The sequence below is a fragment of the Canis lupus genome, chromosome 24, assembly GCF_003254725.2.
Source record: "Canis lupus dingo isolate Sandy chromosome 24, ASM325472v2, whole genome shotgun sequence".
In the NCBI taxonomy this organism is placed as follows: domain Eukaryota; kingdom Metazoa; phylum Chordata; class Mammalia; order Carnivora; family Canidae; genus Canis; species Canis lupus.
Genome location: NC_064266.1, coordinates 23,002,635 through 23,020,222, shown reverse-complemented (window position 1 = coordinate 23,020,222; position 17,588 = coordinate 23,002,635). Strand labels below are relative to the sequence as shown.

At 44.3% G+C, this 17,588-nt stretch overlaps 1 protein-coding gene and 1 non-coding gene across 4 annotated transcripts in view; both read right to left on the bottom strand.

Moving 5' to 3' along the window:
* ZNF341 (zinc finger protein 341) overlaps window positions 1-17,588 on the bottom strand; it is a 45,636-nt gene that overhangs the window by 8,213 nt on the left and 19,835 nt on the right. For all 3 annotated transcript variants that reach the window (XM_025469763.3, XM_049100535.1, XM_025469764.3), the window contains 6 exons: window positions 16,861-16,951; window positions 14,935-15,128; window positions 12,352-12,542; window positions 7,578-7,786; window positions 2,657-2,753; window positions 1,084-1,216 (listed from right to left, as the gene is read on the bottom strand). In XM_025469763.3, coding sequence (XP_025325548.1) covers window positions 1,084-1,216; window positions 2,657-2,753; window positions 7,578-7,786; window positions 12,352-12,542; window positions 14,935-15,128; window positions 16,861-16,951 — 915 coding nt within the window. The remainder of the gene's footprint in view (window positions 1-1,083; window positions 1,217-2,656; window positions 2,754-7,577; window positions 7,787-12,351; window positions 12,543-14,934; window positions 15,129-16,860; window positions 16,952-17,588) is intronic.
* LOC112674313 (U6 spliceosomal RNA) lies at window positions 3,414-3,520 on the bottom strand. Its single transcript, XR_003145366.1, has one exon. It is a non-coding gene; the product is annotated as a U6 spliceosomal RNA (small nuclear RNA).

The following is a 17,588-nucleotide window of genomic DNA, read 5'->3' as shown; positions in this document are numbered from 1 at the left end:
AGCCACCGGGGCTGCCCTCAAAGATTTTCTACTCAGGTTTTTGCAATCTTTTTTTTTTTTTTTAAAGATTCATTCATTCATTCATGAGAGATAGAGAGAGAGACAGAGAGGCCGGAGACATAGGCAGAGGGAGAAGCAGGCTCCTCGCAGCAGCCGGATGTGGGACCCGATCCTTGATCCCAGGATCATGACCCATGCCAAAGGCAGCTGCCCACCCGCTGAGCCACCCAGGCATCCCAGGTTTTTGCAATCTTTAGGTCCTTTTCAATGAAAAAAAAAAAAAAAAAGATCTTTTAACTAATAATCTTTTTACTTATTTATTATTTATTTGACAGAGAGAGAGAGTGCACAAGCAGAGCGAGAGGTGAGAAGCAGGCTTCTCACTGAGCAGGGAATCCAATGTGGGGCTCAGTCCCAGGGCCCCAGGATCATGACCCAAGCCAAAGGCAGATGCTTAACCGACTGAAAAACCCAGGTACCCCTAATAATCTTTTCTTGTTTTAAAGATTTTATTTATTTATTTGAGAGCCAGCAAGCACACAGAGGGAGAAGCAGACTCCCTGCTGAGCAGAGAGCCTAATATGGGGCTCCACCCTGAGATCATGATCTGAGCCGAAGGCAGAGGCTTAACAGACTGGGCCACCCAGGCACCTTTAACTAATAATCTTTTAAAGATTAAAAGAAAATAAAATGTTAATGTGTCTCAATGGGGGAACCAAGGAGATGGGGGTTCCGTCCAGGTGTGGGTGGGAATTGTGCAGTGAGAACAGCACCCCCACCCCTAAGGGCTCAGAATGATCTCAGTGGGCTGTTAGGGGGCAGGGCCAACAGTCCCCCCCCCCCCCCCCCAGCCTCCAGAGATACATGTCTACTCTAGCATCAGTAGGAACTCCTGTTCACTTGAGAGGGCAGTCTGGTAGGAGGCCAGAAAGGGGATTTGGAAGGGGGTGAAGAAAGAGTTGGGGAGGAATTGGATGGGGAGAAGAGGGCTGGCAAAGGCCAGAGCAGAGTGGGAAGGGGAATAGAGAGGGAGTTAGGGGAGAGTGTAGGCTGGGCAGGAGTTGATGGGGACAGGGAACCCACCTGAGTGGATGTGAGCATGCAGTTTGAGGTAGTGCTCCCGCCGGAAGAACTTCTTGCACACCTGGCACTTGAACCTGCCCCCACTTCCATGGGTGGGCAGATGCCGTCGCAGGTAGCGTTCACAAGGAAACACCTGTCAGAAGAGAGGAGTTGGTGTTAGATCTGATTCACTAGCCCTTACCATCTTCTGAGCTTAAGAGGTTTTTCCTTTCCCACACTTACAGAAACAATTTCCTTCCTGCCCAAAAGGGATCAGGGACCAGTGTCAGGCTGAGCCCTTAGAACCTCACGGCTCCTCACGGCTCCCCCTACTCACCCATAATGCATGCTCTGAGCTTCTGCTAGGCTTCTTCTTCTACCCAGGAGGCCTTTCTCTCTTAGCCTGACAAATTTCTACCTAGCCTTCAAGACCTAACTCGGGTGTCACTGCTTCTGGGAAGCCCTCTCTGACTCTCCAATGTCACATAAGGCAACACAGATTCTGCCCTTGAATGTTCATATACATGTTGTTCATTTATTTATTATTATTATTTTTTAAAGTAAACTCTACCCCCAATGTGCGGTTCAAACTCATGACCCCGAGATCAAGAGTCGCAAGTTCTACCACCTGAGCTGGCCAGGTGCTCCTGTTCATCTACGTTTATAAAGTCACCATCTGGGGCAGCCCGGGTGGCTCAACAGTTTAGTGCCGCCTTCAGCCCAGGGCCTGATCCTGGAGACCCGGGATCGAGTCCCACGTTGGGCTCCCTGCATGGAGCCTGCTTCTCCCTCTGCCTGTGTCTCTGCCCACCCACCCCCGATGAATAAATAAATAAATAATAAAATCTTAAAAAAAAAAAGTCACCATCTAACCCACTAAATTATAATCAGTTCCTAATATGAGATTTTTTTAAAGATTTTATTTATTAGAGATACAGAGAGAAAGAAAGAAAAAGAAAGAAAAAGAAAAAAAAGAAGGAAAGAAGAAAGAAAGAAAAAGAAAAAAAGGAAAGAAAAGAAAAGAAAAGAAAAGGAAAAGAAAAGAAAAGAAAAGAAAAGAAAAGAAAAGAAAAGAGAGGAAGAAGCACTGGTAGGGGGAACCTATTGATGAACAGAAAGCAATTAGAGTATGTGGACCTGATTCAAACAAAGAAACCTGACAAAAATTATGATGTTTCTGAGACAATTAGAAATTAGGACACTGCCTGGATATCTGATGATATGAAAGGACAGGCTTCAGTGATGGCTTTCAGATTCACTGAAAAGAAGAACCAGTAACAAGATGGATAACATATCAGGAAGTTGGAGGCCACTGGAGATGCTGGGCCTGGGCTCAGGAGAGGCCTCACCCCACATCAGCACAGCCTGGCCTGGCCGGACCCAGCAGGGGCCCCAGGGTGGCCCTGTGTGCTATCTAGTGGCTCAGATGGGCCAGGCAGGGCTCTTACTCCTCAAAGGTGAAGTGTCGTCTCTGGAGACAAGCCCAGGCTTTGCTGCATGTACTGATGCAGGAGGGGAGGAGACATGAGGTGTTTGCTCTACCATCTCCCACCCCCTATTGTTGCCCCAGCCCAGAAAGGACAGTGGTACCCACCTTCTGGCAGTGTGGGCAGGGGAAGTTGTGAGTTGCTGTCTGCAGGTGGTGCTCCAGGGCCTCGGGGGTAGAGTATTTGTTGACACATTTGACACACCTACATGGGAAGGAGCAAGAGAGGAGACAGAGCAGTGTGTGGAGACTGGACTGGCCCAGGAACCAGCCATTTTCCCCCAGGGCCAACACTGAGAAGCAAAATTCTACATTTAATTAATTCATTCTTTTTTTTTTTTTTAAAGATTTTATTTATTCATCCATGAGAGACACACACACACACAGAGAGGCAGAGATACAGACAGAGGGAGAAGCAGGCCCCATGCAGGAAGCCTGATGTGGGACTCGATCCTGGGTCTCCAGGATCAGGCCATGGGCTGAAGGTGGCGCTAAACCACAGAGCCACCTGGGCTGCCCCCGCCCCCCCCTTTTTTTTTTAAGATTTTATTTATTTATTTGAGAGACAGAGTGCGCACAAGCCAAGGAATATGCAGAGGAAGAGGGAGAAGCAGACTCCCTGCCAGGTAGGGAGCTGGACAGGGGCTCCATCCCAGGACTGTGACCTGAGCCAAAGGCAGACACTTAACCAAATGAGCCATCCAGGCACCCCCATTCTTTTCCTTTTTTTAAAAAAAAATTTTAAGTAGGCTCCACACCCAATGTGGAGCTTGAACTTATGACCCTGAGATAAAAAGTCACATGCTCTACTGACTGAGCCAGCCAGGAGCCCCAGAGGGAGTCTTTATTTTTATTTTGTTTTATTTTTTCTATGGAATGCTTCACGAATTTGCATGTCATCCTTGTGCAGGGGCCACGCTAATCTTCTCTGTATCGTTCTAATTTTAGTATATGTGCTGCCGAAGCAAGCACCAGAGGGAGTCTTTAAAAAATGAAAATTAAAAAAAGAAAAAAAATCAGACCATGTCACATCCTTGCTTAGAAATCCCTACCTCAGCTTATGAGGCTCTAGTGGGTTGACCACTCCTACCTCTCAGACTTCATCTTTCTCCACTGCTCGCTTCAATTTTGCTCCAGCCATCTTGGCCTTCTTAATATACCTTGAATACACTAAACTCTTTCCTACCTCAGGGCCTTTGCACTTGATGTTCCTGCTACCTGGAACACTCTTCCCCAAGTATTCCCTTGGGTAGCACCTTCTTAACCTTCAGGTCTCACTTCAAATGTCACCTCCTTAGGGATGCCATCCTTGAGCACCCTGTCCCAAGTTGTCCCCTATGGCCTACCCCTAGGCACTCCCTATCAGGTCACCCAGTTTTATTTTCTTCTTAGCACTTATTATCTATGATTATTATTTATTTACTTGCTTACTTGATTATGATCAGCAATTGGGCTCTGGAGGCAGGGACCACATCTGTCCTGTTCATAACCTGATTTGAGCGCCAGTGACAATGTGTTATGTGAAAGAGTCAGCCAGACAAGGATCCAGGCCTGGCACCTGCTTGTTTCTGACCCTCAGTTTCCTCATCCCTAAAATGGGGTAGGAATCGCAAATGGATGTGCCCTTTGTTCATTCTTAAGATTGTCACAAGAGTCAAAGGACACAACTGTGCCAAACTGCTCATACATCACAAAGCATTATAGACACAGTCTCTACTCATAACATCCATCACTGGCTAACAAGCCTTCAAAACAGCAGTTTCAGGTCACAAGCCACTCCCTAGTCTCCTGATCATTAAAACATTTGCCAACAAATGGACCTATTTATGATGAGATTCCAGTGAGGAATGCCACAGGTAAATGGGCAATTCATGCTCAAAGTAAAAACATGGGCCCTGACATCTGCATACCAGGGCCACCATGGGTAACTCACAGGGAGGCTGCACCTGTGGTAGGCCCAGCAGACTCCCTCAGGCCACACTCTGAAAACCACAGGCTAAATGCCTCCAGATGGCAAGAAAGAAAGAGCAAGTCAGGTGGGAGAGAGCTCCCAGGGGGACAGAGATCTTGCAGGTGGGTAAGGTAGGAGATGGCAAGAACTTCACAGGCTTGAGCAGTGAGGAGACACAGGTTTGTGTGGAAGGTAGTTCAGCAATAACCATTAGAATTAAAACTGCCGGGATGCCTGGGTGGCTCAGCAGTTGAGCGTCTGCCTTTGGCTCAGGGCGTGATCCTGGAGTCCCGGGATCGAATTCCGCATCGGGCTCCCTGCATGGAGCCTGCTTCTCCCTCTGCCTGTGTCTCTGCCCCTCTCTCTCTCTCTCTCTCTCATGAATAAATAAATAAAATCTTAAAAAAAAAAAAAAGAATTAAAACTTCCTCCCAGAAATGCCACCCTCACTAAGTCATCCAAGGTAACATCCCCAACACGGGGCAAACCAATGTCATGTGCCTGCTGATATGATGTGCTGAGGACAGAGCATTACTTTGTGATATTTCCTGCCAAGAGTGCCAATTCTGCATTTAACTTGAGGTCAAATCAGATAGATCCGAACTGAAGACATTCTACAAAATAACTGGCCTATATTCTTCAAAAATATAACAGTCATGAAAGACAAAGACTGAATGAGCAGCTGTTCCAGCTTAAAAGAGAATAAAGACACACTATCTGATGTGTAATGTGTGAACCTGGCTTAGATCCCTAGCCAGAAAAAACATTTACTTTGTCTATAAAGGATGTTATTGAAACAATTGCAAATTTTTGAATAAGGTCTGTATATTAGAAAACAGAACTGTATTGATTTAACTTTCTGATTTTGATAACTATACAGTACTTATATAAGAGATTGTCCTTACTTCCAGAAAATGTACACTCAAGTCAAAGGGTAAAAGAGCATCATGTCAGCAAATTATCCTCAAATAGCTTAGAATATAACAAAACAAATGTGGTAAAAAAATCAATGTCCCTAAGTCAGAGCTTGGCTCATAGTAGGTGTTCTCTTCCTTTTACTTTGGCATCTCACTCCAGAGAGTCACACAGTCATGGGAACTCGCAGATAATCCACAAATTGTTAAGGGAAAAGCAAAAGAAAATGCCCCCTGAATACAAATGGGAATTATCCATCACTAACCAGAAATCTCTACCCCTTGACTAGCCAAAGCTTTGCCTGGTTTTCCTACCTCTCTGGCTCTACTACTCAATCTCCTCCAGGGCAAGCTGCCCTATACATACCCATTTAAGGCCTGGTCTCCCTGTTAATTTCTCAATGCTTTTGTGGTTTCTACAGGCCCTTTTTACCCTGGCCCTACTTTTTCCCCTAGGCCACATCTTAACATCATTTCTTCCACTTCTACTCTATACAACAATCTTTCTAAGCCACTTGGTATTTCATTTTATGTCTCTACACTTAGTGTTCCTCCTACTAGGAATACACTCTACTCTACCCACTGTCTATTTGGCAAACTCCTATTCATCCTTCAAAACCCGGTTCAGATATCACTGCTTTAGGGACATCTTCCAATGTCACACTGTGGTACTTGTGTACCTTATATCTACATATACATTAGCATTTTGTCACAGTACATGTAAGCATATTTACACACCTGTCTCCCTAAGAAGCCTGTGCATTTTTTTTGTTTGAAAAATATTTTATTAAAAAAAAAAAAGAAAAATATTTTATTTATTCACTCATCAGAGACACAAAAAGAGAGGCAGAGACACAGGCAGAGGGAGAAGCAGGCTCTCTGTGAGGAACCCAGTGTGAGCCTCAATCCTAGGACCCTGGGATCACGCCCTGAGCTGAAGGTAGATGCTCAACCACTGAGCCACCCAGGCATCCCAAAGCCTGTGCATTCTAAAAGCAGGGTCTGTTGTTACTTATCTGAAGCCTAGACACATCACCCAGGAGTAACAGAGGTTACTGGATAAATCTCTACAGACACAAGTTTGTACAGAGAAGCAAAACCATTCCAACATGAAAATATTCACTAAGAACTGGGAAAAGTCCCCTGACAAATACCCCTCCTTGCTTATCATTAATACCTATTCCCACGCACTCTGTGCAGGGTTTTGTGAGGCAGCTGCTCCCCGATGACATAAGGTGAACACACAACAAAATGACTCCAGGCAAAAATGTGGGATTTCACACTAATGAAAATGATGTTAGGTGCCTGCGGATAACCCATCAACTCAGGAAGGCTGGAAGAGCGATCAGAAAACAACCAAATAAGAGAAACTCAGTGAGGATGGTCACAGGACTGAGAGCTCAACAAGAATGATTTGAAGATGACAGGATTCATCAGACAAAACTGAGGGAGCCCTTCTTCATTTCTGCCAAAGGGATGCTCTGACTACAACAGAAGACTAAAGTGATGTAAAGGACTGTCAGAAAAAATCATTCCAAATAAAATCTGCACTTGGGGGACGCCTGGGTGGCTCAGTGGTTGAGTGTCTGCCTTCAGCACCGGGCATGATCCTGGAGTCCTGAGATCGAGTCCCACATCAGACTCCTTGCATGGAGCCTGGTTCTCCCTCTACCTGTGTCTCTGCCTCTCTCTCTGGGTCTCTCATGAATAAATAAATAAAATCTTTTAAAAAAAAATCTGCACTTGGTTCAGTCTTTGGTCATTCTAAGGATCAGACTATAGCTTCAACTTTAAACTGAATTGTGTAGGTTATAAAACAAACGAATCTTATCTTTATGATTTTTGCTTTCCAATATGTGCTTGCACATTCTAAGAATCAGTGTACCATTCTGTCACCTAAATTTTGTAGATTATCAGACAAAATAATATTTTCATGATATTTTTAGTTTGGGGGGAAAAATCAAATCCTTTTTCCATCATGAATGAAAAACTACTGGTTTCTCTTTTTTTCAGATTATTTTTTAGGATAAATGTCTACCAAGTTGAAGAATTCTATAAGGAGGGCCTGCATCTTCTCCCTCAGGTCCTTAGCAGTCAGAACCAGAAGGCTGCAGAGCCCTGGGGTCCCTGCAGGGAGAGAGAGGGGTAGTACAAGGGCACATACTTGTAGACGGCACTGTCCTTCTTGGGGCTGTGCTGTGGCAGGAGGCTATGGGAGTACTGGTGCACACCCAGATCATAGAGAGACGGGAAGTCCTTGCCACAGAGGTGGCAGCGATAGCTTAGCTCCTCCTGGTGGCTCTTGATATGCTCCAGAAATGTGTCGAGCTTTGGGAACGTCTGTGCACAGCTTTTGACCACACACTTGTATACCTTGAGGGAAGACAGAGACCAGGTGAGGGAAGGCAGACTGCTCCCCTGCTCCCCCTGCTGCTGGATCTCTGTTTTGTTTTGATTAGAGAATCCTCTCTGCTTAGCCAGTCACAAGGCCCCATTACCTTTCCCTCAGGTGCTGTGTGACCTGGGTATATTTAGAAAACTTATCCCAAACCTGGAAATACAATACAACATTGTGTCCTTCTGGTGTTGTACCACAGTAGTGGCTCTCCAATGTGAGGGTTCATTGCAGTAACATATTGTTGGGTACCATTCCCAGAGCATCTGATCCGGCAGGTGTGGGTGGCCCGAATATGTACATTCCTAACAAGTACCCAGGTGATGGAAGCTGAAGCTGCTGCTTTGGGCACCTCACTTTGAGAAGTTCTGTCTAACAAGCTTGCCTAGAGCATCTCACTCTGGGGGATGTGCCTTGCTTTGACCATTTACTATTGATCAAGATCCAGATTCTAGAGTTAAATATAATTTGCAAAAAACAGATCCAATATAAATGATTTTTGTAGGTAGAAAAGATATCCCCAAAGGTCATGGGTTTTATTGCCCTATAGGACATTCACCAGATTTGTATCTACCTTAGTGATCTTATTTGAATATTCCTTTCTAGGGGCACCTGGGTGGCTCAGTGGCTGAGCATCTGCCTTTGGCTCAGATTGTGATCCTGGGATTCTGGGATTGAGTCCCATGTCAGGGTCCCCACAGGAAGCCTCCTTCTCCCTCTACCTATGTCTCTGCCTCTATGTGTCTTTCATGAATAAATAAATAAAATCTTTAAAAAAAGAATATTCCTTTTTTTTACTGGCAGAATTAACCAACACCAGAAGGACACAATACCAGTCTCTTAGATCCTCATCTGAACTGGCTTTGTCATCCTTTTAATTTCCTTATTAATGAGTTATATAAAATTCTGGCTCATGCTCACTGTTATTTATATGAGAGTTATATTTTTAAATTTTGAAAATTATACTTTGACAAGTATACTCCTGATTGCCTGTATAATTCCATTTGCTCGTTCTTTCTAACAAAGTGAACCCTGATTTGTGCAGGATGGCAACATGCCCAGTTAAAATACTTGATCTCCCTGGCTCCCTGGCATCTAGTATCAGCCACGTAGCTCTTTTCTTGCCAGTGATATGCAGGCAGTAGTCCTTAGGGAAGACATTACTTCTATAACACAAAAGGCAAAAGCTTTTAAAGAGAAATCCTTTCCATTTTTCTCATTTGTCCTGACTGGAATACAGACTGGAAAGCAGGTGATATCTGCAGATATAGCAGCTATCATGCAATCTTGAAGATCAAAGTCACAGGCTAAAGATGGCAGGGCCGAAAACCAGAAGAAGCCTGAGTCTACAATGACATATCTGACCTGCTATACAAGCCCAACACTGCTTACTTACAGACATCTTGTAACATAAGGGAGATAAAACCCTAACTAGTTAACTAGTTATGTCTATTATTTTCTATTATTTGCAGAGTAATAATGAGTTCCTAAGTGACAGAGCACATGCACTGTCTTTGACTGATGAGAGATCTACAGAGGGCTTCTAGGAAAAGTTTTCTTGCTCCTAGAAGAGACACAGAGAAGATAGCCCATGTTTGTTGTGTCTGGACTACTGCCTACAAAGAGTGACTACCATCCCAGGAACACAGACAATCTGTCAGTACAGAATAAGGTCATACCCTGAGGTGGTAGAGACAAGAGCTGGAAGGGCACAGGGACCCTGATGTTGGATTAAGTCAACTGACCATCTCAGGCCTGGAGCTGCCCAATCTTGGGTTTTCTTATTATGTGTAATGACAAACCTCTTAATTGTCTAAGCAGTTTGAGTCAAAGTTTTCTGCGATTTTCCCCAAGGGTATTCTAGCTTAATTTCCTCAACCCCCCGTTGGGGATCTAGGGTAAGAGAAAAGTTAGAGATTTGGACAAAGATTTGATTATAGTGATGCTTACCATGGTTTTGCTTACAACAGCAAAACACAGTTCATATCCCGCATATTAAAACAATGGGATTTTTAAAAATATAGCTGTTAAAAATTATGTTTTTTAAAAACAGTAACATGAGAAAATTTTCAATATAAAATTAGGTTAAAAAATAGAAAGCGAAAAAAAAAAAAATAGAAAGCGCAGGGACGCCTGGGTGGCTTAGCAATTGAGTGTCTGCCTTCAGCTCAGGGCATAATCCTGGAGTTCCAGGATTGAGTCCCACATCGGGCTCCCTGCATGGAACCTGCGTCTCCCTCTGCCTATGTCTCTGCCTCTCTCTGTGTCTCTCATGAATAAATAAATAAAATCTTTAAAAAAAAATAGAAAGCACAAATCTCAAGAGAATTTATGCTTATTAAAAAAAAAAATCTCAAAAGGCCCCATAGGGATGATTCCACTTACAACGTTCTCAAAATGACAAACTTATAAAGACAAACTGATTAGTGGCTTGCAGAGGCTGAGGATATTGCAGAAGAGCAAAGCAGGTGTAACTAATGAGGGGTGGAACAAGAAAGATCTTTGTGGTGATGGAATAGTCTGCGATTGCAATACAAACCTACACAGGTAGTAAAATGGCAAAGAACTATACATATGCTTTATACTCATGTCAGTTTCCTAGTGTAGCTATCAGGCTGTACTTATGTAAGATGTAATCATGGAGGGAAACTGACTGAAGGGTATAAGGGATCTCTCCCTACTATCTTAACTCTATAATTATCTTGACTATGTGACTCTATAATTCTTCCAAGAGAAAAAGTTAAGAAAAAAAGTTATCAGAAAAAAAAGTACAATTCAAAACTATATGTGTGTATAGATCCCAATTATAATAAGAAAAATAGAAGCTTTACAAAATATGGTGGATTTTGTGCTGCATTCTGGGGAGGATATACTGCAAGGCGGTTAATGACATGGGGTTTGGCTTTGAGCTCTGACCCAGTCGGTTACTGGCACTGTGGATCTGGATAAGTCACTTTGCCCCTCTGGGCCTTAGTTTTTCATTTGGATATACTGGAAATGCCTATCTCTAAGGCTGTTATGAAGATTAAAAAAATATTGAATGTAAAGCATTTAGCAGGTGTCCAGCATATAATAGATACATTCCTCAACCTATACATTGTTTTTTTTAATTTTATTTTTTTAATTTTATTTTTTTTTAATTTTTATTTTTTTTTAATTTTTATTTATTTATGATAGGCACAGAGAGAGAGAGAGAGAGGCAGAGACACAGGCAGAGGGAGAAGCAGGCTCCATGCACCAGGAGCCCGATGTGGGATTCAATCCTGGGTCTCCGGGATCGCGCCCTGGGCCAAAGGCAGGCGCCAAACCGCTGCGCCACCCAGGGATCCTGGTTTTTCTTTAATTTTAAAAAAAGATTTTATTTATTTGAGTGACACCTGGGTGGCTCAGTGGTTGACTTCAGCTCAGGGTATGATCTCAGGGTCCAGGGATGGAGTCCCACATCAGGCTCCTGTGTCTCTCATGAATAAATAAAAAATGTTTTTAAAAAGTGTTTTATTTATTTAAGAGAGTGAGTGAGTGACAGAGAGCAAGCATAAGCGGGAGGAGGGGGGCAGAGGGACAGGGAGAAGGAGAAGCCGAGTCCCCACTGAGCATGGAACCTGACACGGGGCTGGATCCCAGGATTCCAGGATCATGACCTAAGCCAAAGGCAGACATCCAATCTACTGAGCCACCCAGGTGCACCCAACCTATACATTCTTTAAATTTTTCTGAATTTTCTTTTTTTAAAAGATTTTATTTGTTTGTTTGTTTGTAAAGATTTTATTTATTTATCCATGAGAGACACAGAGAGAGAGGCAGAGACGCAGGCTCCCTGCAAGGAGCCCAATGAAGGACCCTATCCAGGACCCCTGGGATCACACCCCAAGCTGAAGGGAGTTGCCCAACCACTGAGCCACCCAGGTGTCCCGTTTTATTTACTGTAGAGAGAAGGAGAGAGAGAGTGAGCACATGTACCTGAGTAGGAGGAGGGGCAGAGGAAGAGGGAGAGAGAGAAACCTAAGCCGGCTCCAAGCCCAGAGCAGAGCTGGATGCAAGACTCAATCTCACCACCCTGAGATCATGATCTGAGCCAAAATCAAGAGTCAGATGCTTAACTGACTGAGCCACCCAGGCATTATTGAAGTGTACACTTTAAAAGGGGTGAATTTTGTGGGATGCAAATTACATCTTAATTAAAAAAAAAACAGAAACAAGACTAGGGCCCTAAGTTCTCATAGGTAGGTGTTTAGACATGAGATTTTCTTGGGGTATTAAGAATTTTTCTCCTGTTTGTTTATTTGTTTGTCTTTCTCCTGTTTGATTTCTCCATTATATAACCCCTAAGAGGTGAGTTTCCTACCATGGCCTAGCAACATCATGACGCAGGAAGCTGACCCCACCCAGAGAGGGTAAGCCTGGCCTATCACAAGTGGTTAGATGGTAGCTCACTGCAGTGGGGCCCATTCCTGGACCTTCCTGGGCAGGGTTCAAGACCCTAACACCAGCCAAGGCTCATGCCTAGGGTGGTTGTGACCTCTGCTGCCCACCACGCACTTACCTGCTCATTCTTATGCTGGGTCATGTGGGACTTGAGCTGGAAGTAGGTGCTGAACTTGCTGGGGCAAAACTGGCACAGGTAGGAGCTGTCAATGAGAACGACCTGCTTGGCCTCCAATTTGTCCCCTTCATCCTCACCTGCTGCGGGCAAGGCCTGAGGCTGTGGGGCACTCGACAGGGACTGGCCCAACCCTGCAGACGAAAACCAAGGATGAAGTCACTGAGAAGGGCAGGGGAAGAGTCAGGACAGGGAGCCATGACATTCTGGAAGGACCCACAGAGCACCTCCTGTGTGTTGCTGGATTTACCCTGCCACCTACCACGTGCTTGGTGATGGACACTGTACTCAAGGCGCTACACTCACATTCAGCTTTGTGTACTGATACAGCCATTCCAGATGCTCACCTCCTGAATACTTACATCCTGATTGGTAAATTGCTGTTACCTCAAATCTCCCCTACTGGCCTTTCCCTCCGCCTCTCTGTGGTTGCTAAAAATCCCAAACACTACTCCTAGCTGTATTCATCATGCCTCCCCGACTCCTTGTTTTAATTACAATCATTTGTTTAGCTGTTCTTCCCTCACTTTCTGAGAACAGGGGCCTCCACAGTAGGCCTCCATAAATGTTTGCTATATGGTTGAACCCCTGGTGCCAGGCACTGTAGGAACAGAAAAGAAAAGAAAAGAAAAGAAAAGAAAAGAAGAAAAGAAAAGAGAAAAAAGGAAAAAGGAAAGGAAAGGGAAGGAAAGGGAGAAGAGAGAAAAAGGGAAAAGAAAAGAAAAGAAGAAAGAAAAGAAAAGAAAGGGAAGGAAAGAAAAGGAAGAAGAGAAGAGAGAAAAAGAGAAAAGACAGGTAAAAACATAGGCTTGGATTAAGGCAACGGCAAATTCTAGAATGGTAAGTAGAATTAAAATAATAAAAAAGAAGAAAAGAAAAGAAAGAAGAAAAGAAAAGAAAAAAAGAAAAAGAAAAGAAGAAAAGAAAAGAAAAGAAAAGAAAAGAAAAGAAAGAAAAGAAAAGAAAAGAAAAGAAAGAAAAGAAAAGAAAAGATTCCTCCCCCAAAGAGCTCAAAAATATATACAGGGCACACACAGAATGACTAAACACACTGTAGGGCTAGTTCCAACAGGAGGGTCAAACAAAAGTGGTCACATGCTGCTAGTGCAGCAAAACACCCCCTTTGTTAGCTGGTATGTGACAAGCATTGCTCAATCATGGGACTAAACAGGACAGGCTTAGGCCCTGGGCCTACACCGTCCAATACAGTGGCCATGAGCCACATGTGATGACTGAGAACTCGAAATGTGTCTGGTCCATATCCAGACATGCTGTAAACATAAATATACCCTGGATTTTGAAAACAGTATAAAAAAGAATATAAAATATTTTATTAATAATTTCCTTATATTGGGGTGCCTGGGTGACTCAGTTGGTGGAAGTGTCTGCCTTTAGATCAGGTCATGATTCGAGGGTCCTGGGATGGAGCCCCATAGCAGTCTCCCGCTCAATGGGGAGTCTGCTTCTCCTTCTCCCTCTGCTCTTCATCCTCCACTTGAGCTCTGTCTCTCTCTCTTAAATAAATAAATAAAATCTTAAAAAAAAATTTCCTGGGGCACCTGGGTAGCTCAGTGATTGAGCATCTGCCTTTGACTCAGGTCATGATCCCGGGGTCCTAGAATCGAGACCAGCATTAAGTTCCCCACAAAGAGTCTGCTTCTCCCTCTGCCTATGTCTCTGCCTCTCTCTGTGTGTCTCTTAGGAATAAATAAACAAAATCTTAAAAAAAAAAACCACAACAACTTATTTATATTATATGTTAAGATGATAATATATTAGGTTAAAAAATGATTAAAATTAATTTTTTAAAGATTTTTATCTATTTATTCATGAGAGAGAGAGAGGCAGAGACACAGACAGAAGGAGAAGCAGGCTCTCTGTGGGGAGCTTGATGCAAGACTCAATCTTGGATCCTGGGATCATGCCCTGAGCCAAAGGCAGACGCTCAACCACTGAGCCACCCAGGTGTCCCTAATTTCGATTTTTTTTTTTTTTAAATTGTTTTTATGTAGCTACCAGAAAGTTTGTTCATATTACATTTTTGTTAACAGTACTGCTCTAGGCCTAGTAGTCCTCAACCCCCATATAGAATAGGAAGTAAACCAATATCAAGGACATGATCATCAGCACAGGGACAAGTGATGGCTCGTGTGAGAATCCTACAAAGTATAAAGGAGCTTTGGAGACCATCTGCCCATGGAAGTCAAACAGGTTTCAATTTCAAGTCAGCTGATAGTGACTGCCTGGAGCAATACAGTGAAAGCAGATTCTGAGGCAGATTTCATGCGCAGCAAAAAAGACAGGTGATTGATTAGTGTTGTCTACCATGGGCACAGTATTAGAGTAAGGCCAGGCTTCCTGTATATTTGCCATCCCTCCTTTCATGCTATGCACCACTTTATAGATGAAGTAGACTGAAGCCCAGAGGGGTCAAGACGATTGCCCAAGATCACACAGCTAGGAATGAAACCCACAAAGCTTCAAAGGACAGGTATGAGAACAACGGCATTCCTCAATTCTACCTACCTGCGTTTTCCTCATCTTCCTGCCTGCTGGGGTTGAGGGCCATGACCTGTACGGTCACAGAGTTGCGAGAGACAGTGCCACCGCTACGCCCTGGAGGCCACACCTTATGAGTCTGCATGTGTTTCTTGACATTAGATTTCTGGGCAAAGGCACGGCCACATGCAATGCACTGGAAGGGCTTCTCCCCCGTATGGCTGTGGGAAACAAAGCTGGTCAGCACTCTCATGTACGAGCTGGGATGTGACCTCAGCAGAGGAGCTCATAGCCCCCAAGAAGGCCCAGGTGGAGCATCCTGGGTGCCGTTGGCTATCTAGTGACAAGCTGCTGACACCATGAGGATAAGCAGCCAGGCCAGAGACAGACAGACCCTGGGCTCCCAGTGACTTTACTGAGTTGCTGAATCAACCAGCCCTAGAGCTGGTCTTCTCTGTTGCCATCTCATACTGTGAGATAAAACATTTCCTAACTGTTTAAGCCTACTTAAATCAGGATTTTATTCTTTGAAGGAGAACTAGCACAATCACAGCATAGCACTTGTAACCATTACTTAATATCTACCTTCAAATCAATCCAATTTTTCAAACTTAAAATAATTAAAAAATTAAGCTTCCTATCATTATATGGGAAACCACTTATCAATAAAAAGTAATGAAAAATGCAATAACTTATAAAACAATATTATTAAGATCTACAGAGCTGCATTGTCCAACAAGGTTAACATAAACCACACTGGACTATTTAAATTCATTAAAATTAAGTTAAATTAAAAATGCAGTTTCTTAGTCATACTAGTCACATTTCAAGTGCTCAGTAGCCCCATATGGTTAGTGGCTACCCTACTGGACAGTGCCAATTTGGGCATTTCCATCCCTGCAGAAAGTTCTATTGAACGGCACTAGTGTAGATTAGAGGGTCTCAGAACTGAGTCTGATTTTGCCCTTCAGAGGACATTTGGCAATATTTGGAGACATTTTAGATTGTCATAGCTGAGGAGTGAGAGGTGCCACTGGCATCTAATGTTAGAGGTCAGGGATGCAGCTAAGCACTCTACCAAGCACAGATTAGCCCCTCTCAAAAAACAATGATGTGATATAAAATGTTAATAGTGCTGGGGCACCTGGGTGGCTCAGTCAGTTAAACATCTGATTCTTGATCTCAGGGTCATGAGACCCTGCCTGCCACGATTGGAATCTGAGGTATATACATATGCACGCGACCACGCGCTCTCTCCTTCTCTCTTTGCTATAAAAAATGAGCAAGTATGTGAGAGGTGTTCAAAACAGACTAGCACCCAAATGGAGACTTTCCTCTTTGACGCTTCAAAGATTGAAAGAATTCAAAAAGAGAATAATTTTCTACATCTTTCAGAATTTCTCAACACCATAACCACAAGGCACCTAAAATCATCTCAGGTACCAACGTATCCCACTCTGTGAAAAAGAGTGAACAAGATCCCCACACACACACTTACAGATGGAAAAGCCAAGGCCCAGAGGGGCTCCCTGCATGTTCTCAGGACAGAAAGTAGCACGTTAGTCCTGAGTGAACAGACCCTCATGGAGTCATATTTGCAGACTGTGGCAGCCCTTGAGGTCAGCCCTTTCTGCAGAGGTTAGAACTGAGGCACCCCTCACACTGGCAAAGGCCCTATAGTTGCAGTACATTTCTCCCCTCACTGCACCTGGCTCAGACTTTCCCTACCATAGCAGGCAGGCCCCAAAGCTCTCATAGATCCCTCCTACTGCTCCTGAGACAGAAGAGGGAAAAACTGACCTGCCTTGGACCAGAGGTCTGAGAACCATAACAGAATGGATGGGGTCAGGTCACCACCCTGGCAAGAGGACTGAGAGGGAGCCTTGTTTCTACTGTGGATGGCCTCCCGACCTGGGCTGCCGAGGAGCCACCTGCCCCACCACACCTGGGTACCTTCGGATGTGCTGCTGCAGGTCGAAGTTTTTGGTGAATGACTTGTCACAGTATGAGCACTTGAGTTTCTGAGCCTTTGGCTTCCCTGCAGCTGAAAAACAAGATTGGGGTGGGGGTGTGAGGCTAGTGTATAATTGAAGGCAACAAGAGCAGCCTCCTACTATTCTGTGTGTTGGACGTGGGGCCAGAAAGCCCAGACCCTGGGAGGTCCAAACCCACGGACAGGCAGGGGAAGAAGCACAGAGCCTCTAACACTGCCTGGAGGAGGAAAGCCCGGGACATGTTCTGGCTAGAAGAGCAGAACAACCTCTGAAAGGCTCCCCTCTGCCCTTGGATAAAAATCCAACCACCGGTTTACCACCGCCTTCAGCCTACGGTGTGATCCTGGAGACCCGGGATCGAGTCCGGCATCAGGTTCCCTGCATGGAGCCTGCTTCTCCCTCTGCCTGTGTCCCTGCCTCTCTCTCTCTGTGTCTCTCATGAATAAATAAATAAAATCTTTAAAAAAAAAAATCCAACCTCTCTGCTGTAGCCTACAGGGCTATGCATCCTCTGCTTCCTGCCAACCTCATCCTTCTCTCCATCCAGCTGCAGTGGACTCCTTGCTAACCTTGAAAAACATCAAGCATGGTCCCACTTCAGGGCTTGTGCACCTGTTGTTCCTCCTTGCCTGGTATGCTCATCCCTCAGATAGCCACAAAGCTGCTTCCTTCTCATCCCTAGATAGA